This window comes from Pogona vitticeps, chromosome 3, assembly GCF_051106095.1.
Source record: "Pogona vitticeps strain Pit_001003342236 chromosome 3, PviZW2.1, whole genome shotgun sequence".
In the NCBI taxonomy this organism is placed as follows: Eukaryota; Metazoa; Chordata; class Lepidosauria; order Squamata; family Agamidae; genus Pogona; species Pogona vitticeps.
This window is the reverse complement of record NC_135785.1, coordinates 89,756,808-89,784,612: the sequence shown is the minus strand read 5'-3', so window position 1 is coordinate 89,784,612 and position 27,805 is coordinate 89,756,808. Positions and strand designations below refer to the sequence as shown.

The 27,805-nt window shown below is 39.7% G+C and overlaps 1 protein-coding gene across 1 annotated transcript in view; it reads left to right on the top strand.

Annotated features, from left to right (window-relative positions):
- The first annotated feature begins 357 nt into the window (after window positions 1-357).
- The window catches only part of MCU (mitochondrial calcium uniporter), a 120,089-nt gene continuing 92,641 nt past the window's right edge, over window positions 358-27,805 (top strand). Inside the window, exon 1 of the mRNA XM_020783152.3 lies at window positions 358-525. Coding sequence (XP_020638811.3) covers window positions 373-525 — 153 coding nt within the window. The 5' untranslated portion in view covers window positions 358-372. The remainder of the gene's footprint in view (window positions 526-27,805) is intronic.

Genomic DNA, 27,805 nt, shown 5'->3' with positions numbered 1-27,805 from the left:
GCAACAACCCCCCTTTCTGGCTCCTCTCCGGACGGGTTGGTTCTGTACCTGCGCTTCATAAGCGAAGCGACCTCCCTTCCTCGATCGCCCTACCTACTACTCACACCTCCGCTTGGCTACGCCTGACAACTCCCCCTAAGAGCCGTCTCGTCCCGCCTCCCTTAATAGCTGCACGCCGGCGATTGGGCGAGTCTAGCGGCGGCAGGCTTGGCCCGCGATTGACACGGCGATGCCCGCGCCCCTCGCAAGGAAGGCCGCGCCATTGGTCGGGGCGAGCGCGCTCGAGCGCGCGGGAGGGGAGGTTTCCCCGCCCCCTTTCCAGCAACCCTGCAGCGCTGCCTGCCGGAGAGCGGGGCGACTTCCAGTCGAGAGATGGCGGCCGCCGCGGGTAGATCGCTGGTGCTGCTCCTCCTCTCCCGGACTCCCGGCGGCGGCTGCGGAAGAGGAGGAGGAGCGGCGGCGGCGGCGTTGACAGCCGCTGGCTGTTTCCCAGGGTTGGCGAGGCACCGGCAGCGGCACAGGACGGTGAGTCCCCTGGGCGGCGGTGGGGAGGCCGGGGCAGGTGTGCCTAAAGGGACTGGGAGGACGCTGGCCAGGCAGAGGGGACACCGCTGCCCTTCCCGTCTGTGAGGCGCCGCCGGAGCGGCGAGGATTTTTTAATTATTATTTTTATTTATTGTCTTTTAATCTACTCCCGCCCCCCACCGCACCCACCCGACGCGGGTCGTGCTCGCTGCGTCCCGTTGGAGCCTCCCTTGTTCTCTCCTCCCTCCGGCAAGGAAGGGAGCCCAACCCCAGCCCTCGCCCAGGGTCCGCCCCGCCCGTCGGAGGGAGGGACCGCCCGCCCCCCCGCCCGTCCGTCCGGGACAAGGGCGACCCGGGCTTCCCCTCTCCTCCCGTCGGGTCTCCCTTGCCCTCTCCCGCTTCTCTCTCCTCCTCGCTCAGGAGACCGGCGCCTCGGGCGAATCGATACGTAGCGGGGCTGGCTTGGCAGGGACCGGGCTAAGGGCTGGCTGCTGTGATGCGGCGTGCAGGGGGAAAAGAGGCGGAGGAGGAGGAAGCCGCTGCTTTTGCTGCTGCAGTGACTTGGAGATCCTGGAGTCAGTCTCTCTCTCTCTCTCTCTCTCTCTCTCTGGGATGCTGCATCTATTCTCCCCCCCCAATTCCTCTTTTTTTAAAAAATTATCTTGGCAGAGCAGCCGGTCGTCCTCGTGTGGGCCTGTCAAGGCTGGATTGACTGGGGAGGCGGAAAGGGAGGGGTTGCCTGTGAAAAAGGGGTGCTGGGGAGGGGAAGGAGGGGTTTGGAAGGCTTCCAGCTTCATCCCACTTCTCTCATTCATCCAGAGAGCCGTGTGAACCACTCACTCTCTCTTGTAAACCGTTTTCTGTGGATACCGAGAGGAAAGGGAGAAGTTGTGCAGAGGGGCTTGGTGCCTTTTTCTTCTTCTTTTTAAAAAGCTTTCTAGGTCCATACTGGATGCCTGCCGGTCATTTCTTACAATTGTGAGAATTCTCCCAGCCTGCCTGTAGGCAAAAATTATATTTTATAGACTGAAGCAGGGTGCTTGATGCACCTGGATGGAATGCAGATCAGCGTTCAGTACTTCTCTCCTGGAGTGTTTGATCTCCAGAACAGTATCACTGTGAAAGAATAAAAATAATGGTGCACTCCAGGTATCCAAAAGTTTAGTTATCCCGGACGGTAAGGAATCTGGACATGCAAACATGGAGTTCACAACTGGAACTTCTAACACATTGGAAGTGTGTGAAATGCCTGTTGCTGAACTTTGTATACTACCTTCATAGATAAGCAATAACACTTGTCTTGTCACACTCCATTCCATTATGTTTGCGCTTACTGAACTTTGTATGTATAGTAAAGCACAAATGATATCCAGTCAACACAGTGTTTTATTGAATGTTAATAACCGAATGTTAATGAGAGCAGCCCTGTGCCCACTCCTCTGTTAGAAAATTTTCTACCATCTTCCAAATTCCTTCCTTCCTTCCTGTGGTCTACAAGGCCAGCCACTGGTTTAAATTGTGTAAATAAAGCTGATTAAACATAGACTGTAGTAATAATTTAGACAGAAGTAAAGAAGATGACAAGGCCTGTGGTCTGTTGAAATTTCTACAAAATCTTTAGTGTTTTTTTTTTTTTTTTACTCTGCCGGTTTTGACAACATTTGTGTTAGTTTTAACTTCAGTTGCTGGGACTTTATATGCCAGAATTGGTTGAATATATTCTACTTAAACACTATTTTTTTTCTTGTCTGGAAAGCTCTTCAGATGAAATAGTTTGTGATAATACCATGCAGAATATAGTAGAACATTCATTCAAGTGAGCATTAAATAGTAAATTGGCGTGTAACAAAAACCTGTTCCTATTGGATGATCTAAATGTTTCAGTTCATCTTTCCAAGATGTAAAAGTTTAGAAAGTTGTTTCACATTTTTTCCTCGATATGAAATAAATAGATCCTTTGTTTTAACATATACTTGGCATCTAGGCTTTCCCCCCATAAGTTTTACTCTTTGTAACCAACAGTTTTTACTCAGTGGGCCCAAAGGAAGCAACTTTGACAGAAGCACAAAGTGATCTGATGTATCATTTTTGAATGAGATATGCGTTTGCTGACTTTTTCTACTCTAGCTGAAAAATAGTTCAAAATAAAAGTGAGTGATGATAATGGGATAAAATTGTTTGGGAAAGAAGACATAATATGACTCTGCCTTAATGGAACTGAAGGGACGGATTTGTTGCTATATTAATATGTAAATCACCATAACCACCAGATCTGCTTTGTTAATAAATATATTGTTGGGAAATAAAACAATTTTGTCAGACATGGTTGCATGGATGTATTGTTATCTCATAATGTAATGGCAAACAGAGAAATACATGTGGAAAAAAGCAGAGCATATTTTCCATGTACATCTTGCTAAATTTTTATAACCTCTTTATTATCTTTAAGAGTTCAGTTGCAGTTTTTGTGTTTGCTCTGATTCAAGGTTATATTAGGTTTTATTGGACACCATGCAGTATGTGCAGTACATGGCAATTTGTGTGGCTCTGATGATTTGTGAGAGACTAGGATAGTTTTGGACATTTTGATGTATGGTAGACAGTCATACTGAATTTGGTTAACTAGTATTTGACAAGCAATTTATGAATCACTATTTCATCTTGTCATACAGAACAATCACTTTTAGTTGGCCTAGAAGTTTACAGCTCCAGTCAGTTTGGGGAAATAAAAGTTAGTTGACCTGGTCATGTTTTACTATTGTTGATAGAAACCTGAGTGTTTGAATCAGCATGTGTTTATACTTGTATAAGGCTTTTGCACTGTGAATGAGCTAGGATGCAAACTATTTTTTGATTATTCTCATTAACTTATTGAGGAAAGAGCAGTTATGCAAATGGGCTTCACTTTTTAAATCCTGCTTTAAAAAGAACAACAAACAACAAAAAAACAAAGCATCGTGGGGTGCCTGGCTTAAAGACTAAAACGTTTTATTTGACGTGTGCTTTCATGAACTGTTGCCCGCAATTATGCTTTTGAAGAAGAGGGTTGCAGTGCATTAAAATTTAAACCAATTAAAGTTTGGTAGTGTTAAACTGGCACTATACTTGTTGTTTTTAGTACGTATAGGCAAAGCCAGCTCAAGAGTGGTGTTGATAATAAAAAAAATTCCCACATTGCCTCATTCTTGCTTTTTGTGTTGGCCTGGACTTGGTCTAGGATTGGTAATTTTTCTGGATTAGTACAAAATTAAGACTGTGGTAAAGGTGCCATTTTGGCCTGCAAACCTTGACACTTTTATAACTCCTAACAGATGTTTATCAGGAGCTTGCATTTATTGAGCGAATGTTGCCTCCTAGTGGATAAGGTAAAGAGGTTATCAGTTACTTACATTAGGAAGTTACAGGTCACTGTATTATTTGTTTAGAAATAATTTAAAAACTACATTTGCTAATAACTTTTAATACCAACTAAAATGCTATGGAATAATAAATAAGCTTCTGTATCACTTCATGAAATGCTACCTAACCCATATAAAGATATCTACTGTGACATCTGGATACTTTTGTCAAATATGTTACCATTTTTACATAACTCAGATATAAATATGCAGTTATGAATCAAGGGGAGCATATTTTCTGGCTCTCATTCAGTCATTAACTAGACTTGTAAATTATTTGGTCCAGAAAGTCTGCTGTGGGCCTTCAGACCACTAGGGAACATATGCAGAATAAAACTTTGAACAAAGTGTTTAGCTTGGATTAGTTAAAGAACTGATTGAAAATGCAGATGGGTATGTAATGCAGTATTTGTCCATGTATAATTTCTATAAGGAAAATACTGATGCAGGAGTTTTATTTTTAAAATCAATATTTAGAAGTACTATGATATACTGAACATAATTTTGAATTCAGGAAAAATGAGGCCAATGTCTTGAGATGGATTGTGCTGTGTGAATTTCTGAATGAGCTCCTCTCAAAGGGCTGATGATTTGCCTGAAACTATCGCACTTCAAATGAACTGATTTTTTTCTCTGTATGTGCACATTTTCCTCTTCAGATAACACTTGTAAGTGAGCATATGTCTACTCACTGTATGTTATTTTAAAAAATTCATCAGGTAATGTAATTGGAACAGGATGATTATATGAATTTTTGCAGCATGTGAATATTCTGGCTTGAAGACAAATAACAATACTGATGGGAAAGTGTATAATTACCAAATGTTAAGTTTTGTGCACTGGAGCAGGAACGAAAGGGTTTGGGATGTGTATGGCTCAAAGTTTTGTTGACTAGAACTACTGAGCAGTTATCTGTATTGTGCAATAGCAGCAGTCAGCATATAGTTATGATTTATATCCAGTTTCCATGCATTAGTGTGTCCACGATTTGAGTAGGGGGTAGTTTGATTTGTGGTCTGAATTTCCTTACTTTTTGAGTATAGCTTCAACTATCCTTCCAAAGTTTCCTTGTACAAAACTGGAAGTGTTCTTCTAGTCCCCCCCCCTTCCTCCCCTCCCCCCTCCTTTTTTCTGCAGTTCATACAAGATTCCAGGAGCAGAAAATTGATATCCAGACAGACCAGTCAGTTGCTCACCCCTGGTTTGAAGTGGCTTCTTCAGATGCATGAAATGTTAACCTCAGAGTTCAGGCATACTTTATTGTTAATAGGAATGTAATCTGCAAGGTTAGAAGGAAGTGAAATGCAAATAGGAAGGAAATTGAGGAGTGTATGTGTGTGCATGCTTTGAGAATTAAAAACAACCTGTGATGAGGATACAGTATTTCTATTCTGTGCCTTATATGCATCAGGAACCATGCATTTATGTTGACAGGTGTATCTCTTTCTAGTTGCGTATTTGGTCTATTAGACTTTCCCTATTTGGTAGGGAAAGTTTAACAGAGCCTTGAACTTGGCTTTCTTGCTTGAACTTACTGTACTTTCTGTGCCCCTTCTTTTTCTGTAAGAACTATCTGCTTCTCATAAAGTATGTAGAGAACCTTGTGTGTAGCCCTGCTGTTTCATTTGATTTCTTGTGGTTTTTGGCAAATTTATATTAAAAATTTCCCATCCTTTTTCCTTCTCCCTGCTGGTTATAGAGCTGGAAAATGAAATTGTCAGGAATTGGCAATTATGTCAGCAGAACAACAGTGTTGCATGTATACCTAGAGCATGAGAGGACCTGAAGTTTTTACCTATAAGCAAAGAAGCATTTTCCTGGGCTTGGAAGGAAAAGATTAGAAAAATGTGTGGAAGCTACCTACTCAGCTTCTGTAGTTACTGTTTCAAAGAGGTGGAAGTGATCATAGTTTCTTTTAAATTTCACATGATATCCCCTACGTAATTCCAGTTGTCTTGATTTGCTGTATTTTTAATCTAATGTCTTCTTGTATAGACTAGAATGTTTGCTTAAGGTATAGCAGTGAACATGCATCAGTGGCAGGAATATTTGGGACCTGACATTCTGGATTCATTAACCAAATCAGTTTTATTCACCAACTTGTAATTTGAGCCTTGAACTCAGTTGCCATCACAATTGCCAGTTCTAAGACCTAAAAGCCACACTCAGAAATGAGTTGTGCTACTATGGCAGGCAACAATGTGACTTGGGTTTCTATTTTTGCATGTAGAAACCAACTGCAAGGGTTTATGCTGAAGAACAGAATATAAATTGTAAATATGAGTAGGATTTCAGAATGTAGCATAGAAGCAATACATGCATTCTGTATGTGAGCTTTCCAGCCATCTCTAAGAGTCGATGTCACCTTGGTAATAGATATTAGATGAGTTTGCATTCCCCCTGAAAAGTCAACTTCACAGCTTGGGGTGTAACCCCTGGATTCATCCCTTAGCCTTGATGTCCAGGTTTCAGCAATTGCTAGGAGTTAGACTCCCACAGTTAAAACTTGTGCACCAGCTGAACCCATTCCTTGATGTGTCAGAATTTGCTACAGTGACACATGCCTTTGTATACTGTTTGGATTTTTGTAACACACTTTACATGAGACTGCTTTTGAAGACAGTTTCAGCTGGTTCATAAGTCAGACTGCTGACTAGAACTCAGTACAGGGATCATACAACTCCCTTGTTACAGCAACCTCACATGCTATTTCTGGACCCAATTCAAAGTGCTGGTTATGATATTTAAAGGCTTATGTGGCATGAAGTCCAAGCTATTTCAGTGACTGCATCTCCCCATATAATCCACCTTGTCTCTGAGATCTTCAGGGAAGGGTCTTCTCTTGGTCCCATCATAGGCATGTTTCGTGAGGACTTGAGAGAGGGCATTTTTCAGTGGCTGCTCTCAGTCTAAGGAATTATTTACCTCACTAGGCTGTGTTGGTCCCCTCCTTACAACCCTTCTGCTTGCAGGTAAAATCAGGACTGTGGTTTTAGGGAATGCATCGTATTTTTATCAGGTATTTAAATTTTGTTTTCATTTTAATTAATTGATATTTTTAACCTGCTTAGGTTTATGTACATTTTAACAGTGTTTTAGCTTATTGTGCTTTTAAACATGTATTTTCAAAAACTGTTGTATGTTGTCTTTTGTCCCTTCCCTTGGAGAGAGGCAGAATATATAAAAAAGTAAATTAATAATAGTAAGACACCTGGGGTTTCTTGTGCTAGTCCAAAAGATACTTAATAATAGTTGAAGGCTACTTACTTGAGGTTCTTAATTAGTAATGTTTGAATCTTCTAGCTCTGTTGCTAAGTGCCCGGAATAATGAATACTGATGCTTATCACATGGAACTGAAGGTCTGATTCAGGCCTGAGGATGAAATTTGTTTTGTTCACTTTTAATATCAGAGTACTGTATAACTTGCCCTTCTCAAATTAGATTACAAGGCAGAATGCAATTTTGTTTGGTTTTTATATCTTTCCAATTTTTCCACTACAGTTTACTTAAAAAGGTGTGCTCATTGGGAGAAAAATGTATAAAGAAATGTGCATAATGGAATATCTGTGAAGATTCTCAGTCATCCAGGTGTGTTTATCTGGAAGGTGAATCATGGCAACTGGACTTCTTCCTTGTTAGGTTAAAACTTTTCAGTATTCAGTCTGAAGAGAGTTGGTAGGAGACCCCTGGCATTTCTTTCTTTTCTTGATCTCTCCTACCAAAGGGGGAATGTCATCATGGACATTTCAATTTTGCACATAATAAATCACTCTCCCAGGTTCTTCAGTTAATGTGTTCTTCTCATTCCTATATTTCTTTTGCATTTATTTTACCTTAAATGATCAGGTAGTAACAATATTTTTCTTTTCTCAGTATGTGACTGAGGTGAAGGTATTGTTGGGAAAAGAATGCCCAGCTAAGGGGAAATAGGGTAGAATGACTTTTTTTTGATTGGGAAATAGTGCATCTTTTCTAAAGAGAAGGAGAAGCCTTTTACACTTTCTAATGCATAGTTACCTGACCTCAAATGGGCAATTTAGTTATTTATTTATTTTATTTTATTTTATTTTATTTATTTTATTTGTTTGATTTATATCCCGCCCATCTGGTATATTCTACCACATATTTGAAGCAATAGACCTTCCACTTGCACAGTGGGTACTGAATATGCAGTTGTCCAAGTCTGTCGTCTTTCTCAAATTCATTGTTGTTGTAACTGTTGCTGTTGTCGTTGTGTGCTGTCAAGTCACATTTGACACTGCCAGCATTTGTCTTATTCATATCCTCTGTTTTATCACTGGTCATCCTTGTTTTCATTGGCTCAAGGGAAGCTTGGTTAAATCTACTACTCTTACTGGTTGCAATATAGAGTCTTAATGGTACTTTATGAATGTCTGGTCTGCTAGAGGAGAGGAGCAGATACGAACATAAAGGAATGTGCCATTAGCCAGTCAGTGCATGAGTGTTTTGTAAAACCTTTTTCTTGCAGATGTTAAGGAATAGTAAATGGCTAGCCATCCTTTGTCCATTCAGACCCAGAATTGAATCAAAGAGTAGAAGCACAATGACGATGAGTAGTAAAAGTATGTGGAAAGAATCTGTTGGAAATCACAGAGCATAAGATCCTATAGGCAGAGTATTCTGTTCTAGCATATAGTTCCCTGAGCTGATATTGGCCCATTGAAGCAATAGAGCTTCCATTTGCACAAGAGAAACTGAATACCTAGTTGCCAGGTGTGGGCTTCAAACAAGGATCAGTTTCCTACTGTGCCTCCTTGACAGGGGCTGGACTCAATGATCCATAGGGTCCTCTCCAGCTCTGCAGTTTAAAGGTTACTTTTTAGTACTATAAGGATGATTTTGTGTATGTGTGTCTCCGTGTGCGTATAGGACCTACATAGCAAGAACAGTCAGCTCCGTTGATGCTAGCTGCTAAGTGAGAAAGAGGAGGGTAATGCAAAACTGAGGATGGTATCATGGAAGGTTTGGGGAAGCAGCAAGGAAGGGTTGGGCAGACCAGTAGTGGAAAGCAATAGAATACAGTGGCATTGGGTAGGGAAAGCACATTGACAATGTTCTTTTATTTTGTCCAGAATGTTTTAATATATATCTTTCTGGCTCATATTGAAAAGCTAAGCCTGGAAACAGGAATCACCTATTGGGCCTAGGATTAAATGCTATTGAATTCAGTGGGTTTTACATTTGGAAAGCTTCATTCATACATGTTTTATCTCCAGATTCCCCAAATTTCTTCCCTTGACAACTGTTCTGAAGCCTTGGATTAGTCCTTACTTATCTGTTTAGTTGCACATTTTTTTATATGCTGAACTTTGAAATCATCTGTTTCCCCTGAAAACAAAACTCTCAGGTTCTAGGATTTGGGTAGCTTTCCTGTTTCTTTCTCAGAAAAGCAACAGCTGACTGGCCAGAGACACATCTCCATGAGATGGGAAGAAATGGTTTTTAAAGGGTGCGTGAAACATGTATCTTGAGTGCACCTTCTCCTTTAATTAAGCTACATGTAGAAGAAAATGGATAGGGGCATCTTGTGCCAGCAAATATGTCAACCAGTTTCCCATCAGATGGGGTTGACAGTCTATTTAAACTCTGTGTGGAAACTTCGTGATCTAATACAGATAATTGGGTTTACTTAAATTATGTCAAGCTACCCAGGAAGTGCAGTGTCGGTCAAGAATGTATGGTAACTTACCGTATATACTCTGAGTTGTAAAGAACTCTAACTTGATTTAACAGAATAGCTTGATACAAATTCTTGACTGAGCTATATAATTATATCTCAGGAAGAAAAGGGGAAAAGAACTGTCTGGGAGTTTGGAATCTGTGTGTGTCTTTTTCTCAATACAAAAAATGGATGGGTAATAGATTCTTAACAGGACTCTCTTGTCCCCGTTGGTAGGATTCTTCAAAGAGGAGAAGGGCAGCAAGTAGCAAATCCATCGTTTTCCTTCAGTGTGAGAGAAAGTGAGAGCTACCAAGTATGCTCTTTCTCTTCAAATCAATTTAGAAGATAGAGAAATAGGATTTGCATTCCAGTTTTTTTTAACTTACAGTTGCATATTCCTTTAGACTGAGCAGAGCTAAAATTGGGAAAGGCGGTCTCTGAAGAATCTCCTTGGCCTTTTTCCTAAAACAGCTACAGCAGCAGCAGTAACAGCACCAATAAGCTCTGTGAAGAAAAAACTCACTTTCTTTTGGTCGGACTGTATTTGAATGTGTTTCACAAATTTCATGTTCCAAAAAGAACAGAAGAGCATGGCAGTGGTTCGAGGACTTGGTTTTCCTGTTCTTTTCTTTCCCTTTACTTTCTGAATATTTATGGAGATCCTTCAATGAATCATCTTTTGCTGTTGCAGATCTAAGCAAGCTTCTAAAGTGCTTTTCTCTTGCTTTAAATCTAAACCTAAATTTATACTGAAAGGGGAAAGGGCAAAGAAGTGTTGGAGAAATGTGAAGCAAACACATTTTCCTGCTGCATTGTGTGTGTGTGTGTTTGTACATTACTGTGTTGCTGAAGAAATGTTCACATACTGTATTCAGGAACCCTCAGATTCCCTGATTGATTAAAGGAATTTGTTATGCATGCATGTATATGTATTTATGTCTTGTGTAAGAAAAGAGAATTATTTTGCAGATCTCACTTTGTGGTAGAGTGGATTTGAATCAAATCAGGTTTAGTCAGTAAGCATTTATTTTTTAAAAAATCTAGTTCCAATAACACAATCAGATTTTTATTTAAATTGGATTTTTGAAATTTACATTGATTTAATTTTTTATTTAAATTAGATTTTTTAAAAATAAATTCTTACTCAGCAGTGATTTAAATTGACTTGAGTTAAATCAAATCTACCCTTCTTTGTGGGTATATTGTTCCTTACCTTAATCTATTGTTAGCTGCCATGCCTCTCCAGCCCTACAAAAGACTAAGTCTCTGTTCACTCTAATTTTATTCAGTTGTCATCTTGAAATCTTTTGTTGTTTCCAAACCCATTAATGATTGTTAAAGGGTTTGGAAACTATATTGCAAGTAGAAACATAAGGGGACATCCACTCCAATTGTGTGTTGGGAGAATGAGAACAGACAAAAGAAAATATTTATTTACCCAGTGTGTGGTGTTAGTCTGTGGAACTCCTTGCCACAGGATGTGGTTATGGCATCTGGCGTAGATGCCTTTAAAAGGGGATTGGACAGATTCCTGGAGGAAAAGTCCATAGGTTACAAACCATGATGGGGATGTATTATCTCCAGGCTTAAAAGGAAGGTACCTCAAAATGCCAGATGCAGAGGAGGGGTATCAGGAGACAGGTATCTAGTTGTCTCGTGTACTCCCAGAGGCATCTGGTGGGGCCACTGTGAGATACAGGAAGCTGGACTAGATGGGCCCTTGGCCTGATCCAGCAGGGCTCTTCTTATGTTCTTAAGTGTCCTTTATTGCTTTTAACATCAGCATTCAATACACAAGCAGCACATTTAAAAGCAATTGTTTTGCAAAGTTTCTTTGCATCTCATAAATTCAGCAATAATCCATGTAACTCATCACTGTGGGCTTGTCGCAGTTGAGACACTCTGTGGAGGAAGTTGAGTAAATTCAGTGGTGTGAAACCAAACTGAGATCTTAGGATAGAAGAAAAGGTGCTCTAAATGTATTCTGATCTGAATGATTGAGCATTTTAATGACAATTTCCAAGGCATCTCACTTGGGTAAGTAGCCCAGTCCTGGGGTTATGGGGCTTAAAAGCATGGATCTTTTGAGACTGAACTTAAATGACTTGTGTTATTTCTATCACATGCTACATTGTCCAACAGCAGATGATAATGTTTGAACAGTTCAGTCCACCAGCATGCTGTTTGCAACGGAGATGCTAATGTTATTACAGCAGTAATTAGTTTGTGTCTCATCATATTCACACAGTATACCTTTCTCACTGATGTACAACTGTCTGGTGCAGTAATTTTACTGTTGATTAGGGTTATATGGCCCAGCTTTCTATTTGGTGAGACAAGGAAGAAACAGACTTTAGCAGATTAAAATGTTAGAGAACTCATTGTGTAGATGGAATAAATGTTTTGGCTGATTTTGAGCTATCTTCCTGGTACTTTAAAATAGAGCACATAGAATTAGAGGAATGAAATCTAAAGAACACATCAGCCTTGTAGATGTTTGTGGATACTGTACCAGCTCTTTGCCAAATGGAACAGAAGTATTGAGCTAGCCAGTGATAACAGTAAACACTATTCATCTCCCTCCCCATCCACAAATAAATTAAAAATTAATTTAATAAAGTATCTGGTGTGAAAAATATGTAGACCCAGTTTATCATGTGTAAAATGTTTAATTAGTAATATTAACAGTAGAAAAGTGTTTCTTCGAAAACATTGGTCTGATTGGTCTAAATGTTAGGCAGACTTCCAGTTTTGCGCAATTACTCTGAGAATTTGTTTTTCCATGAAGTAGTTTTTGCCCTTAACCAGTAAGAGTGAAGTGCTATGTATGCCAATTCAGAAATAAGTTTTATTCAGTTCAGTGGTGCCCTTCAGGCAACGGGGTAGGTAACTAGCAACCTAAGAAATTGTGTGTTAGTTCTGAGTCAAACTGCTGCTCGTAAACTGTTAGAATTTTCCAGTTTAATGGAAGAAGTGTGTTTCTTCTGCTTAATAAAGTATTTAGCTCAGAGCAGGTTAGCTGCCCTTTTGCAGTGCTATATCTGGAGCACCTTTATATTTTGAGGAGGTTCAGGGTGTTGTGTTCCAATATTTCCTCTATGTCCAAGCTAGGCTTATATGCATTTTTAAAATTTTATATGCATATTTCTATCTTTGTATGGGCTTTTACAGGCCATTCTTAGTGAAAAGCTATTTCCCTGTTTCACAGTTATGTTTAATATTTCCCTTTCTCTTCCCATCTTAAGGTACGTAGTAGCACTGTGGGTTAAACCGCAGAAGCCTCTGTGCTGCAAGGTCAGAAGACCAAGCAGTTGTTGGATCAAATCCACGCAAAGGAGTGAGCACCTGTCGCTTGTCCTAGCTTCTGCCAACCTAACAGTTCGAAAGCATGTAAAAATGCAAGTAGATAAATAGGTACCATCTCTGTGGTAAGGTAACGACGTTCTGTGTCTAGTTGTGCTGGCCATGTGTCGCGCTGGCCACGTGACCACGGACAAACGCTGGCTCTATGGCTTGGAGACATGGATGAGCACCGTGCCCTAGAGTCGAAGGCGACTGGACTAAATGTCAAGGGAAATCTTTTTACCTTCTCTTCCCATGTCGTTTGCTTGATCTGACTAGCAGTTGCCTAGGAAAGGTCTGCGTTTATTGGTAAAGGTATTTGCTTGTTATGGCTGTGCTGGCCAAAGGCTTATTAATTCTGAACATCTAGACCTGGGAGCATAACGTGTTATCAATTTGCTTGTTACTCAAATTTCTTTGAAGTTACAGTTTATGAATGAGTGAGGGATCTCTGTATCGATTAGACAATTACTCTTCAATCACTTTGTCAATTAAGAAAGAGTCTATTGTGATCTTAACCAGGGGGAGGTACTAACTGTCTTAAAGGTATAAAAGGCACAGGACTTGGGACTGTTGTTGAGTTTAATGTAGGTAATTTCATTAGACCCTGCACATTCTGCTTGGCTGTGGATACCCTCCTCGGACATGGACAGACCCACTACTGTGCAGGGAGCTCCCAGTGGCAGATTTTCCAGTCGTATTGCTGCTTTGCTTTCTTTGCTCTATTAAGGCTAGGTTTTATATTTCACATTATTCTTTTTGTACTGTGACATTTACGGTATGCCTATTTCACTTTCCCTTTTTCCTTTCCTTTTAATAAAGTCTTATATACTTTTTTCTTCCCTGCTTTTACTTTGGATCCAAAAGAACTTCTTGCCTCTGGCAAAACATGTTTCTAAGTCAGCAGCAGACAAACAGAACACTGGAGTAAGATTGTTTGTATAATTGGAGCTCAAGAGTTTATTCCATCATCTAGCATCTTTGATGTCTACCATTTGTGAACTATGTCAGAAAATAAAATTTAAAGGCAGAATCATAAAGCAATTTACTAATGCAGTTGTAACATAGCTATGATATGAATCTGGATGCTATGAGAATACACCTGTTGTGAAAGATTTTTACTGTCCATAGGGCTATCTCTGTCTTGATCTTTCAGGTTCTGAGTAACTTAAGGTTTGCGTTCAGTAAGGTATTGTGTGAATGCAGGATTGTACCAAACAGGGAACTTTTTCTGTGATGGTTCCTGTTTTCATTTTGTTTTTAGTTATCTTTCCAAAGAGATCTGGCAGGCACAATATTCCTTTCCTTTTTCAGAAGGGAATGAACATTTTCTTTTTAACTGTCCTTTCAACAGTTAAGTTAAATTTAGCATAAACAATTTGGAGCCGTAATGATTGAAATATGGCCCATTAAAATAAAGGAAGAAAATGCATGTAACATGTGGGAGCATTCACCAAAGTTTTCTGGCAATGTCTGAGTAGGGGTGAAATGGCTTGCTGGGATCCTTGACCAAAAGAAGAACCTGCTGCTGACACTTGCCTCTCCACACACTGGTAGAATTTAGTAAATGATTAATTGGGAAGAAGCTGATAATGTTCTGTTTTTTATTTCGAAGATGCTGGCAAACTTTGTCAAGAATGCACTGAGATAACTGCTTCAGATAACAAGCAATCATTGGTAATTGTGTAACACCTCTGATCAAAAGAACGTGTGAAACCAACAAGTGTTATTTTCTAATGACATCACAGCACATTTATGCAGATGGTCCGTGGCTAAAAGTGATTTCTTATGGTGACCTCTTCCAGGGTTTTCTAGGTAGAGAATACTCCAAAGTGGATTACTATTCTCTTCTTCTGGGGGTGCCCTGGCACTATGCAGCTTGCTCAAGTCAAGGCCAGAAAGGCTGGCTCTACTTACAGAAGGCCATTGAAAAAGCCAGACATTTCCTGGTTATGCAACCCTGTCTCTCATTATGATTGTTAGGGAATGGTGGGGGTGATAAATTAGGGATGGTTTTCACCTTTAAATCTGTGGAACAGAATTAGGGGGGCGCTGTTGAGTGAGCTCGCGTTGCTTGTCCCAGTTCCTGCCAACCTAGCAGTTCGAAAGTATGTAAAATGTGAATAGATAAATAGGTACCACCTCGATGGGAAAGTAACGGCGTTCTGTGTTTAGTCATGCTGGCCACGTGACCACAGAAACTGTCTACGGACAAATGCTGGCTCTACGGCTTGAAAACGGAGATGAGCACTGCTCCCTAGAGTTGGACACAACTGGACAAATTGTCAAGGGGAACCTTTACCATTGAGGATTGTTGTCTCTTTGGGGCAAGCATTGTAATACTCTAGATGTCTTGGCCAGGTTGAAACTCTTGGACATGTTATTGGATTGCACAGTAGATTGCCCAGTAAGGTAATAGCATTCCCAGTGTAGTTCCTTATTGCTTTTATTTCATGGAATTTTATTAAATGAAGAGTTGAATCTGTACTGTGCTATTTATTCTTCAGTTTCATTTCCTCCTTGCTGATAGGTCCAGTCCTTGACCTGGGTGAACACCTCCACAGATTGCAGAGATTTAAATAGCTAATGAGTTGACTACTGTTAGTGAAAAGGTAAATTTTAGAAAACATTGTTGGAGGAGAAAGGTACTATTAAATCTCTATTTCACTACAGCCTGGGAGAGTCCAGCCAAAAAGCATATCTGTAAATTAGAAAGCAGGAAAAAATGTTGGGTGTCAATATGACAGTGAACAAATTAAAATCCAAAATTAGTAGATAATAGTAATAATAATCATGTTACATGAAGTCAGTTCTGACTTATGGTGACCCTTTTCAGGTTTTTCAAGGTAGAGAATACTCAGAAGTAGTTTACCATTCCCTTCCTCTGGGGACGCTCTGGGACTGTGCAGCTTGCCCAAGGCCATACAGGGTGGTGGTTCTCCCAGGAGGCTGCTGAATAAAATAAAAATATTATTTCCAACTGTTAAATAGAATTGCTTTATGTAAAGCAAGCAATATATATATTTGTTATAACATAACTAATCTGTTGCAATTCCAAAACTTGGGAGTCAACCAGTACAGAAATGGGTTTCTTTCAAAGTGTTGCCCATATTTGTATTTGTAACTTTATAAACTGTGGTCTGTCAGTACCGCGGCAGTAAATTCATACTTTGCCCTTTCTTTCATCCCACTCAGTGCTGGCTTTCGTCAAGTGCTGACTTTTGTTAAGCTGGAGTTCCCTTTTAGATACAAGCTGGTTTATAAACTAGAATAAATAATGACTTCAATTGTGGTAATATTTATCCTTCTGTAGGTTGCTCATTGATTCATGTACTACTTTATTTTTTATTCCCATCTGTAATTTAAATTTGTTTGCAAATAGTTCTGTTTCTAGAAATGATAATGTCTTTAGGTTAAATGCTGAGATATGCCTGCAGAGTTGTGTTTGTGGAAATCATAATATGCCTTTGGTTAACCAATTATATAACAATGGTTACATTTATAGATTTAACCAGACTTGCAAAATCTTCTTAATAAAGTAATTATTTCTTTTCCCTCCTACTGGCTTAGCAGGGTAATTGGGGAGGTGGGAGAGATAATGTGAAATCTCATGGGATATGCTAATTTGTTAGCTGGAAGTAATGAACTTTTTGTTTGTTTATCTGCAAGAGTGAAAGCCCTCACAGAGTTTAAGCCAGTTTCTTCCCCCGCCTTATCATTGCCAAAATTGGACAACATACGGAGTTTTGGGATTTTTTTTAATGCCAAAATTTTGATAAAATTAATTGACAGTTTATCTTAGCAACTCTGAAGAAATTTGATTCTTCAGAAATCTGTCCTATAAAAGAACTCAAACATTTCATCTCTCTCCTACATTAAGAGTTAATTCCAAATGGGGTATTCTTTAGTGTTTTTCATGTAGCTGGGTGCAAAGCAGGGAGGTCCTGCTCTGATACTGCCTCCTCTGATACTGAGTTTATATTAGAAGCTGTTAAGTGAAGTTTGACAAATTTGTGATTTGTATATGTAAAATACAAACACAGGATGTTTTATACACCTATGATTTTCTGTTGTTTATCACTAAACTGAATCACCAATCTTCTGTGAAGACTGACAGCTGATATAATCATAGTTTTGTCCTCTCTGGCCATACAGTTGACTGGTCAAAAACTAAGGTTATGCCTGTTTTGCTGTTACCTGTGCTAGATTGTTTGCCTATTGGCAGTTTTGTTGATGTCTAGTAATTTTTTGTATTGTTTCTTTGAGACACCACTCAGATCATTAGGATGGGCCTGTCTGTCCTGTTGTCAGGTATACATCTTGACTGGGTATCACTTATTAACAACCTAAGGTAAGGTGGACATAATTAAAACCTTGGTATATCTTCTGCCTGCCTTTGGTCTAGGCTTCTATGTTTCTATAGCCAAACTTAAAGAAGTAGAAAATGTATGTATTAGCTCTGGCTCGCTGAGCATTTGTTTTTTTTTAAAATACAGAAGAAGTTCCAAAAACTTCATTATTTTATCTTCCTCCGCACTTAGCTCAATCTTCTTGAGCTTTTACCTGAGCCATCTCCTATAGATAGATAGATAGATAGATAGATAGATAGATAGATAGATAGATAGATAGATAGATAGATAGATAGATAGATAGATAGATAGATAGATAGATAGATAGATAGATAGATAGATAGATAGATAGATAGATAGATAGAATTTTCATTTCCTTTATCTTGCTTTCCCTTAATATTCTTAGCAGCTGGAAATGTAGTAAGCTTTAACTATCATGACCTGATAATAAATTTTAGGAGTAATATAGATGCCTGTTGATAGTTTTTGAGAGTCAGTGTGTTGTATTGGACTAGGACTCAGGACACTTGGTTTCAAATCCCAGCTTGGTTGTGGAAACTCACTGGCACTGACAGTGGCAAATTACACCTGAAACATCTCACATACCTCAGAAACCCATAGGTATCACCGTAGGTATGAAGGAATTGGAGTGAGTTTAGAATAGCTAAAATTCTGTTGCACAACTATGCATGTGAAGTAGTTGTGCTAATGTCAAGGCAGAAGTGTTATCCCCAGATAACTTCTGCCAGTGCATTTACACAATTGGTCATATCAGTGACGTGCAACTGACTGCAATTGTAACACTTGTGTAATGCCTGGCATTTTTACACCAGCATAACATTATGCTGCATCAACATGAACAAGATACTGGTTGTTTTCAGAGTTCATTGATACATCTTGTACAATTCCTGTTCATCTCAGTGGGGTTTGTGTGATTAAACTTGCTTATGTACAGCATAATATATTTGTGGTATGTATTGAATTTTCTGAGTTTCCTCTAAATCAATAAATTTAGTATATATTGGTAACATATGTTCATCATATAACATATAACTTGAATACTGTAAAGAAAAGCTGTAATTGTTCAAAAACTTAAAATACTTGTGATTAAATGTTTTATTATTCCAGATTTTACTTCATGAAATTTAATAGAGAGCTGTCAGTATCTTTGAGGTATACACTTTAATGACACTGAGTGGAGCATGAGAACATGTTCTGTAAGTTTAATATAAAAAAAGCTTTAGACTGCTTTAGACTTTGGTCTCTGTCAGAATTGCATCAAATCTGAGAATACTTTAGGCAACTTTAGAATAGAATTTTTCCATCTTAAGCATTATGATTGCAATGAAGAAGAAGAAGAACAAAGTTCCTCACACGTTTAAGAAATTTAAAGTACAGAATCATCTTTTCACCTTGTTTGCTCTACTAGCATTTACAGTATATGTGCATTGAGCAAACACCTGTATTTTAAATGCCTAAGAATATGTCCATGGTAATAGGGGAAATGGAAAAAGCTAACATTTATGTCATACAGACATTAATTTTAACTGTAAAAGAAAACTTCCTCCAAGATTGACTTAATCTACTGTGCAGAATATTATAAGTGCTAAAGCACGCTACCCCAGAAAACTGATAAATTGAAAATTTGTAAAGGCTAGGACCAGTGTGGATAATTTGAAAAATACTTTGACTTGTGACTGGAGCTTCGAGTTACAACCAGAAAAAAGTCAGGAAAAAAGTCGGGGAATTCAAATTCCTAACCGTTGGTGGCGAAGAGGTTGCTTCTTTGTAGCTCATTCGCCATAACAGAGCGTGTGCGTTCAGAGGAGGTTTTGGACTGCCTGGTAAGGTGCTGCTTTCTACTTTTTAAAAACTGCCTGTCATGGGTGGGTTTTGCAGCATGGTTTTGGGCTGGGGGGGGGCGTTATGTTTCTATGCTGTGATGGGTTTTGCAGGGTTTGTTTGTTTTTTGGTGATTTTTTTGCATTTCTGATGGGTCTTTCAGGGTTTGTTTGCTTTTTGCTTTTCTTTTTTTGCATCTCTGATGGGTCTTGCAGGGTTTGTTTGCTTTTCGTTTTTCTTTCTTCCTTCGGCCAGAACAGATCAATCGTGTTTCTGATGGGTGTTGCAGGGTTTGTTTGCTTTTCTGTGTTTTTTCCCCTTTGTCCAGAACAGATTATTCACGTTTATGTTGGGTCTTGCAGTGGGTTTTTGGGTGTGTGTGTATGAATTTTTTCTTCGGACGGAATGGATTAATTCCATTTCAATGTATTTGTATGGGAAATGGTGCTTTGACTTATGACCATTTTGAGTTACAACCATCTTCTGGAAGCAATTAAGTTCGTAAGTCGAGGCACCACTGTAACCATTTGAACTACTCAACAGAAACTGACTTTGGAAGCAGCATTGTCACTGGTGTATTTCCAGTATTGATAGCTGTTCTTCTGTTTCCTGTACATCCAGTCTGCAGCTCTTTAGTATGTGGTAATATAGTAGCCAGATAGTTGTCTGCGACTAGAAGGAAAGAGCCTATTGTGCCAGCTCTAGGCTGGCTGTGTTAGTTATCGCCTTCTACTGGTAGATGTTCAATTGGTCGGAATGAGAAAGAAGTTATATTCATTTATGACCCTCAGGTTATGTAGCGACTTCCCTTGAGTGATGCATTTTACCCATACTTTGTGTGCCTTTGAGTCTGACACTTAAGGCAGTATAGCTATTTTTTTTATTGGAAACTATGACAGCTACCCCTGGACATTTTTAGTAAAGGCATTGTAGTGATTTTCTGCTTTTTATTGCTTATATCTGCTCTTTAGTGTTGTAATTATTTGCTCTTTTAATGTTTCTGTTATGCATTTATATTTGGTTTGTTGAAAGTTGCCTCATGTGTGCCTTGTATACAAAGCATACGAACTGCCATGGTTTAAAAATAAAAATGAATAAAGGTAGTGGCACTTTTTCCTTTCACCTTCATCAGACCATAACTATTTTTGTCATTAATGTGGTGTCATCTACATCACTTAAATTACTGATATTTTCCCACAAATTTGCATTTGTCTTTCATCTGCTTCCCTATGATTGAATAAACAGGAAGATAAAGCACACTGTTGTCTAAAATATTTCCCAGCTGGGATTGCAATCATTCTCTTTTTCCATATTCTAACACTAGGCTCTTGTCGATAGTATAGCTTCTCATCAGTTCAATCAAATGTGCTGCTTGTGATTGATCCAGTCAAAGACTTTGTTATAATCTGTAAAGCAGAGACCTTTTTCCCCCTGAAATTCTTTGGTACTCTCCAGCAACCAATGTATATTTGCAATAATGATTTATTTTTTCAAATCCAGCTTGAACATTAGGCATTTCTTACTCTATATGGTAAAAGTTAAATGATTGGTCTCAATTAATTTTCACATGTGAATTTTCAGAATATGATTATCCGTATTCCAAAGTCTAGAACTTGAATTTTCTAAACAGGAATCTATGTTCCAGAGTCTAGAACCTAAAGAAGTAGAAACAAGACATGAGACAATATTGGTTTGGAAAATAACATTTCGTTTAGTCGTGTCCGACTCTTCGTGACCCCATGGACCAGAGCACGCCAGGCCCTTCTATCTTCCACTGCCTCCCGGAGTTGTGTCAAATTCATGTTGGTTGCTTTGCAGACACTGTCCAGCCATCTCATCCTCGGTCGTCCCCTTCTCCTCTTGCCTTCACACTTTCCTAACATCAAGGTTTTTTCCAAGGAGTCTTTTCTTCTCATGAGATGGCCAAAGTACTGGAACCTCAGCTTCAGGATCTGTCCTTCCAGTGAGCACTCAGGGTTGATTTCCTTTAGAACTGATAGGTTTGTTCTCCTTGCAGTCCAGGGGATTCTCAACAGCCTTCTCCAGCACCACAATTCAAAGGCATCAATTCTTCGGCGGTCTGCTTTCTTTATGGTCCAGCTCTCACTTCCATACATCACAACAGGAAAAACCATAGCTTTGACTATTCGGAGTTTTGTTGGCAAGGTGATGTCTCTGCTTTTTAAGATGCTGTCAAGATTTGTCATCACTTTCCTCCCAAGAAGCAGGCGTCTTTTAATTTTGTGGCTGCTGTCTCCATCTGCAGTGATCATGGAGCCCAGGAAAATAAAATCTGTCACTGCCTCCATATCTTCCCCTTCTATTTCCCAGGAGGTGATGGGACCAGTGGCCATGATCTTAGTTTTTTTGATGTTGAGTTTCAGACCATTTTTTGCACTCTCCTCTTTCACTCTCATTACAAGGTTCTTTAATTCCTCCTCACTTTCTGCCACCAGAGTGGTATCATCTGCATATCTGAGGTTGTTGATATTTCTTCCGGCAATCTTAATTCCGGTTTGGGATTCATCCAGTCCAGCCTTCCGCATGATGTATTCTGCATATAAGTTAAATAAGCTGGGGGACAATATACAGCCTTGTCGTACTCCTTTCCCGATTTTGAACCAGTCAGTTGTTCCATGTCCAGTTCTAACTGTTGCTTCCTGTCCCACATATAGGTTTCTCAGTAGATAGATAAGGTGGTCAGGCACTCCCATTTCTTTAAGAACTTGCCATAGTTTGCTGTGGTCCACACAGTCAAAGGCTTTTGCATAGTCAATGAAGCAGAAGTAGATATTTTTCTGGAACTCTCTGGCTTTCTCCATAATCCAGCGCAAGTTAGCAATTTGGTCTCTAGTTCCTCTGCCTCTTCGGAATCCAGCTTGTACTTCTGGGAGTTCTCGGTCCACATACTGCTGAAGCCTACCTTGGAGGATTTTGAGCATAACCTTGCTAGCGTGGGAAATGAGTGCAATAGTACGGTAGTTGGAGCATTCTTTGGCACTGCCTTTCTTTGGGATTGGGATGTAGACTGATCTTTTCCAATCCTCTGGCCACTGTTGGGTTTTCCAAACTTGGTGGCATATTGAATGTAGCATCTTAACAGCATCATCTTTCAAGATTTTAAATAGTTCAACTGTAATGCCATCACCTCCACTGGCCTTGTTGTTAGCCAGGCTTTCTAAGGCCCACTTGACTTCACTCTCCAGGATGTCTGGCTCTGGGTCAACAACTACATTGTCTGGGTTGTACGGGATATCCAAATCTTTCTGATGTAATTCCTCTGTGTATTCTTGCCACCTCTTCTTGACATCTTCTGCTTCTCTTAGGTCCCTCCCATTTTTGTCCTTTATCATGTTCATCTTTGCGCAAAATGTTCCTCTAATATCTCCAATTTTCCTGAACAGATCTCTGGTTTTTCCTTTTCTGTTATTTTCCTCTATTTCTTTGCATTGTTCATTTAAGAAGGCCCTCTTGTCTCTCCTTGCTATTCTTTGGAAGTCTGCATTCAATTTTCTGTAACTTTCCCTGTCTCCCTTGCATTTTGCTTCCCTTCCCCTCTCTGCTATTTCTAAGGCCTCATTGGACAGCCACTTTGCTTTCTTGCATTTCCTTTTCTTTGGGGTGGTTTGTGTTGCTGCCTCCTGGACAATGTTACGAGCCTCTATCCAAAGTTCTTCAGGCACTCTGTCCACCAAATTGAGTTCCTTAAATCTGTCCTTTACTTCCACTGTGTATTCATAAGGGATTTGGTTTAGATTATACCTGAGTGGTCCAGTGGTTTTTCCTACTCTCTTCAGTCTGACCTTGAATTTTGCTATGAGAAGCTGATGATCAGAGCCGCAGTCAGCTCCAGGTCTTGTTTTTGCTGACTGTATAGAGCTTCTCCATCTTTGGCTGCAGAGAATATAATCAATCTGATTTCGATATTGCCCATCTGGTGATTTCCATGTATAGAGTCGCCTCTTGTGTTGTTGGAAAAGAGTGTTTGTGATGACCAGCTTATTCTCTTGACAAAACTCTATTAGCCTTTTTCCTGCTTCGTTTGGAACTCCAAGGCCAAACTTCCCTGTTGTTCCTTTTATCTCTTGGCTTCCTACTTTAGCATTCCAGTCCCCTAGAATGAGAAGAACATCTTTCTTTGGTGTCAGTTCTAGAAGGTGTTGTAAATCTTCATAAAATTGTTCAATTTCAGTCTCCTCAGCAATTGTGGTTGGTGCAGAAACTTGGATTATTGTGATTTTGAAAGGTCTGCCTTGGATTCGTATTGACAGCATTCTATCATTTTTGAGATTGTATCCCAATACAGCTTTTCCCACTCTTTTGTTGACTATGAAGGCTACTCCATTCCTTCTACGGGATTCTTGCCCACAGTAGTAGATATGATAATCATCTGAGCTGAATTCGCCCATTCCTGTCCATTTTAGTTCACTGATGCCCAGGATGTCAATGTTTATTCTTGCCATCTCCTGTTTGACCACCTCCAGCTTCCCAAGGTTCACTGCTCTTACATTCCAGGTTCCTGTGTAGTATTTTTCTTTGCAGCATTGGACTTTCCTTTCACTTCCAGGCACATCCACAGCTGAGCGTCCTTTCGGCTTTGGCCCAACCACTTCATTAGCTCTGGAGCTACTTGTACTCGTCCTCCACTCTTCCTCAGTAGCATGTTGGATGCCTTCCGACCTGAGGGGCCCATCTTCCAGCGTCATATCTTTTAGCCTTTTGTTTCTGATCATGGGGCGTTCTTGGCAAAGATACTGGAGTGGCATTGCCAGTTCCTACTCCAGGTGGATTGCGTTTAGTCGGAACTCTTCACTATGACCTGTCCGTCTTGGGTGTCCCTGCACGGCATAGCCCATAGCTTCTCTGAGTTACTCAAGCCCCTTCGCCACAACAAGGCAGCAATCCATGAAGGGGTTGGAAAGTAGCATTGACATAAAATTAAAGAAGTAACTTCAGTTGCTAATGTCACCAAAAATATCATTCTGCCTTTAAGTAGTTCATATAAATAATTTGTTTGTAGCATGCGTGACTGTTGCTGACTGGTGCAAAACTTGTATTTAGTATGCTCCCAACTCACTTTAAGAATCCAGTTCTTATCAGGGCACTGATTAGGTTAATGAAACGTGTCCTGATCAGAGATGGGGGTATTCGTGTACAAATACCCTGCACAGCTGGACGTAAAGAGAAGCCGGCCCCCGGGGCCGGACCATCCAGTCACCCATCTGCTGCTGTCACCAGCTCTGCTCTCCCTTCCAATAGCTCCAGAGCTTGCAGTTGGCTATCCACTCATCAGCCCGGCAGGGAGATTCATCTTCCCTCCTTCTTCTAGGAATGGCTAGTCAAATGTGAGCTCTGGAGCGATTGGAAGGGATTGAGGTGCTGGTGGTGGCAACTGATGCATGAATGGACAGTCTGGCCCCAGGGAGCCGGACCCACGTTATGTCCAGCTGTGTGGGGGTATTCATATTCGTATAGAAATATGAATACTCCAATCTCTAATCCTGATGATTGCCGGATTTAAAATGAAGTCTTGATTTGTGGGACAATTGCAGCAGAATTGAATATGAAAACTTGGTAGTAGGCTCTTTGGGATAGCCAGTGTGGTTAGTGGATAAACTAGGACTCAGGAGACTTGGGTTTCAATCCCCACTTGGCCATGGAAAAATATGGGGGTGCTGTGGTAACTGGTAAATCCACTCCTTAAATAGGCAAGATTTTGTAGCATGGGTGACTGTTATGTACTGGTGCATATTTTTCCAACAAGGGAGGGCAATGTTTTCTCATGTAACACTTCTCATATAGTTTGCTTCAGGCACAAGAAATGCAAATAGTGTCATCCATTAACTATAACATTAATGCAAACCAGTTTTTTTTTGTGGTTTGAAAAGAATGAGATTAGAAATAGCAAAGTAGATTGAAAATATCAGCCAAGCTATTTTTCATGTGTGTAGCTGAAAGAGTTATATGGAATAAATCAAATTAAGACTGTACCTTTCAAATTTCCTGGGTCTGTGGTTGTGGAATAGGGATCTATTTAACATTTAATGAAGATGTATTTTTCCATTGAGACCCTTTGCTGAATTACTGAATATAAAATCTATTTATCTATACTTAAAGTGATAAAAGAGATCTCCATAATGGTTTCATAAGAACTGAGGAATAGTCTAGAGTCCAATAATAGCAAATGTTGATATTCCATTTTTCAGTCTTTTTCTTCATTGAGATCCCATTTCTTTCTTTGTCAAGGAATTAACCAGTTGTTACAATACTGTACTGCTTTTCTCATATTTTCATACTTATTTTTGTCTCCTTCTCATGTTAGTTAATAAGTTAACATAGGGCAAATGTATTCAGTCATGAAAACAAAGTGCTAAAATTTCCTAGGATGTATCACTTCAGGATGGAAGTGGTGGGAGATCCTGTTTGTTTGAATGTTGCCCCATAGAAACATCCTTGCATGTTCAGAACTATCTAATCTGTCTGTCTGTCTGTCTGTCTGTCTGTCTGTCTGTCTGTCTGTCTGTCTGTCTGTCTGTCTGTCTGTCTGTCTGTCTGTCTGTCTGTCTATGGTAACATGCTCTGTATGGAGGACTTGGAACAGCATCTAGTGTGGCTGAGAAGGCCAATTCGAGAGTGACAGACCCTCTACACTGAAGACAAATACAATCTGTCCCCTGTACAGCTCCCTGATTTTGCTGGTTTTGGGTCTGCCTCTTTGCCTCGGCCTGCTGGACAAGGGTCTCTTCAAATTGAGAGAGAATATAGAAAGAATGGTTCTTCATATATTCTATGGGGAACCATTCGTACGCCAAAAATTGCATCCTAAGAGGTTGAAATATGAGCCAAAAGCCTGTTGCTTAGCATAGTAAATTGCACTAAAGTAAACCCATTGAATCAATGAGGATTTGGTGGGTCAATTCCTCATACATTGAAATAGGCCTGTTCTAACTGTGACTTACTATACTAAAGAGTTGATCACCTTGGTTACAGGAGCTGCTGCCTTAGAAGTCTTGCCATTTGCCTCTGGCTCATGTGTCTACTAGGTGCCACTTCAGGAACCTAATTCTTGTTTATCTTGGATATAGCAGCATGGCTTTTTGGGGGGACATTTTCCAGAGAGTTCCTTGGAAAAAAGCCACTTGTCTAAATCTAATTTAACACATACACTTATTTATATTTAATAAAGCTGGCTGGATAACTCTGTAGTTTAGGTATTTGGCTATGGAGCCAGAGGTTGGGAATTCAGTTCCTCACTTTGCCTCCTGTGAGTAGAGCCGGCCTGTGGTGGCCTTGGGCAAGTGGTACAGTGCCAGGGTGTCCCCAGAAGAAATGGAATGGTAGACCACTTTTGAGTACTTGCTATCTGGAAAACCCAGAAAAAGGATTGCCATAAGTCAAAACTGATTTGATGACACATGATTATTATATATTTAGTAAACAAGTTTAAAAGTATGTTCATTATATGCAATATAAATGTCTGAAACTATATTATTTACCATTAGCCAAATAGGTCATTATTTGGTCATCAGAAAAATTGGTAAAATGCACCTAATGTGTTTTAAACAATTTAGTCAAACAAAACTGAAGCTTTAGAAATTTTTTACTTGTAGGTATTTTAACATGGTAACTCGTTGATATAAATTTGCCTCATGTTGGATTTGAATGGTACCGAATCCATTTCAGTTATCCATTTAGAATTCCATTTTCATTCCTATGCTGCTCATTAATTGTAGGGTGAAAGGTACATTCCTGAAAATTAATAAAATATTCTTCATCCCATTAATAAATGAAACTATGTAATTTGCCCTAGGCTGTACCTGGTTGTCTGGTTGAAAATAATGCTTGGGTTTCCTGGGTCCTGTGTTCAATATGTGGCCAGGCAACAAAGTCAACCTTATTTTGCTATCCAAATACAAAATAAAGGTGTGAACTATTAAATAAAAAATTATGTGTGAAGAGTTACACATAACTCTATTGGGCAGTAACTCAAAAGAGCAGATGGCTGCTACAGAGAAGTGCACATTTTGGCGGAGATTAATTGTACATTTCTTTACAATTAAATGTACAATTAATTGTAAAGATTAATTGTATATTTCTTTACCAGGCATTAGAGATATATTCTGCTTTTGAGGGAGAAGCAGCCCTTCCCTGGTTGATATCCTGCTTTTAGTTTAAAAACTATCAATGAGAAAGTTGTACAGTACTTTATCCGCATAATTTAGGATCATATTGACAACATAGCAGCTAGTTCCTGCATCCAGTGGCTTAGGTACTGTATATGAAAGCAGTTTGCTCTCTGATGCATCACTAATTCTGTGAGGAACCAATAGCCTTCCCCATCTCGATATGTTTGGGCTGTGGCTCCTTTCATCTCTGATCATGTTGGCTGGAGCTGGTGAGAATTGTGGCCTGAAACATTTGGAGGGACCAGTTTAGGGAAAGTTGATCTGGTAGCGTGTCTTCAGACTTCTTCTGTTCGAAGTATTTTAGTCACTGTATTTCTTGGGCAGTTGCCAGTCTTTCCTTGTGTCACATGCCTACATGAATCCCATCATAATGGCAAAGTCCGATGGAAGGAAAGGCTCTTCTGATCAGATTATTGTGATAGAATAGGTCAGGTTGAAAGGGAGTTGCCATCAATGTGACCCTCCTTAAATAAACACAG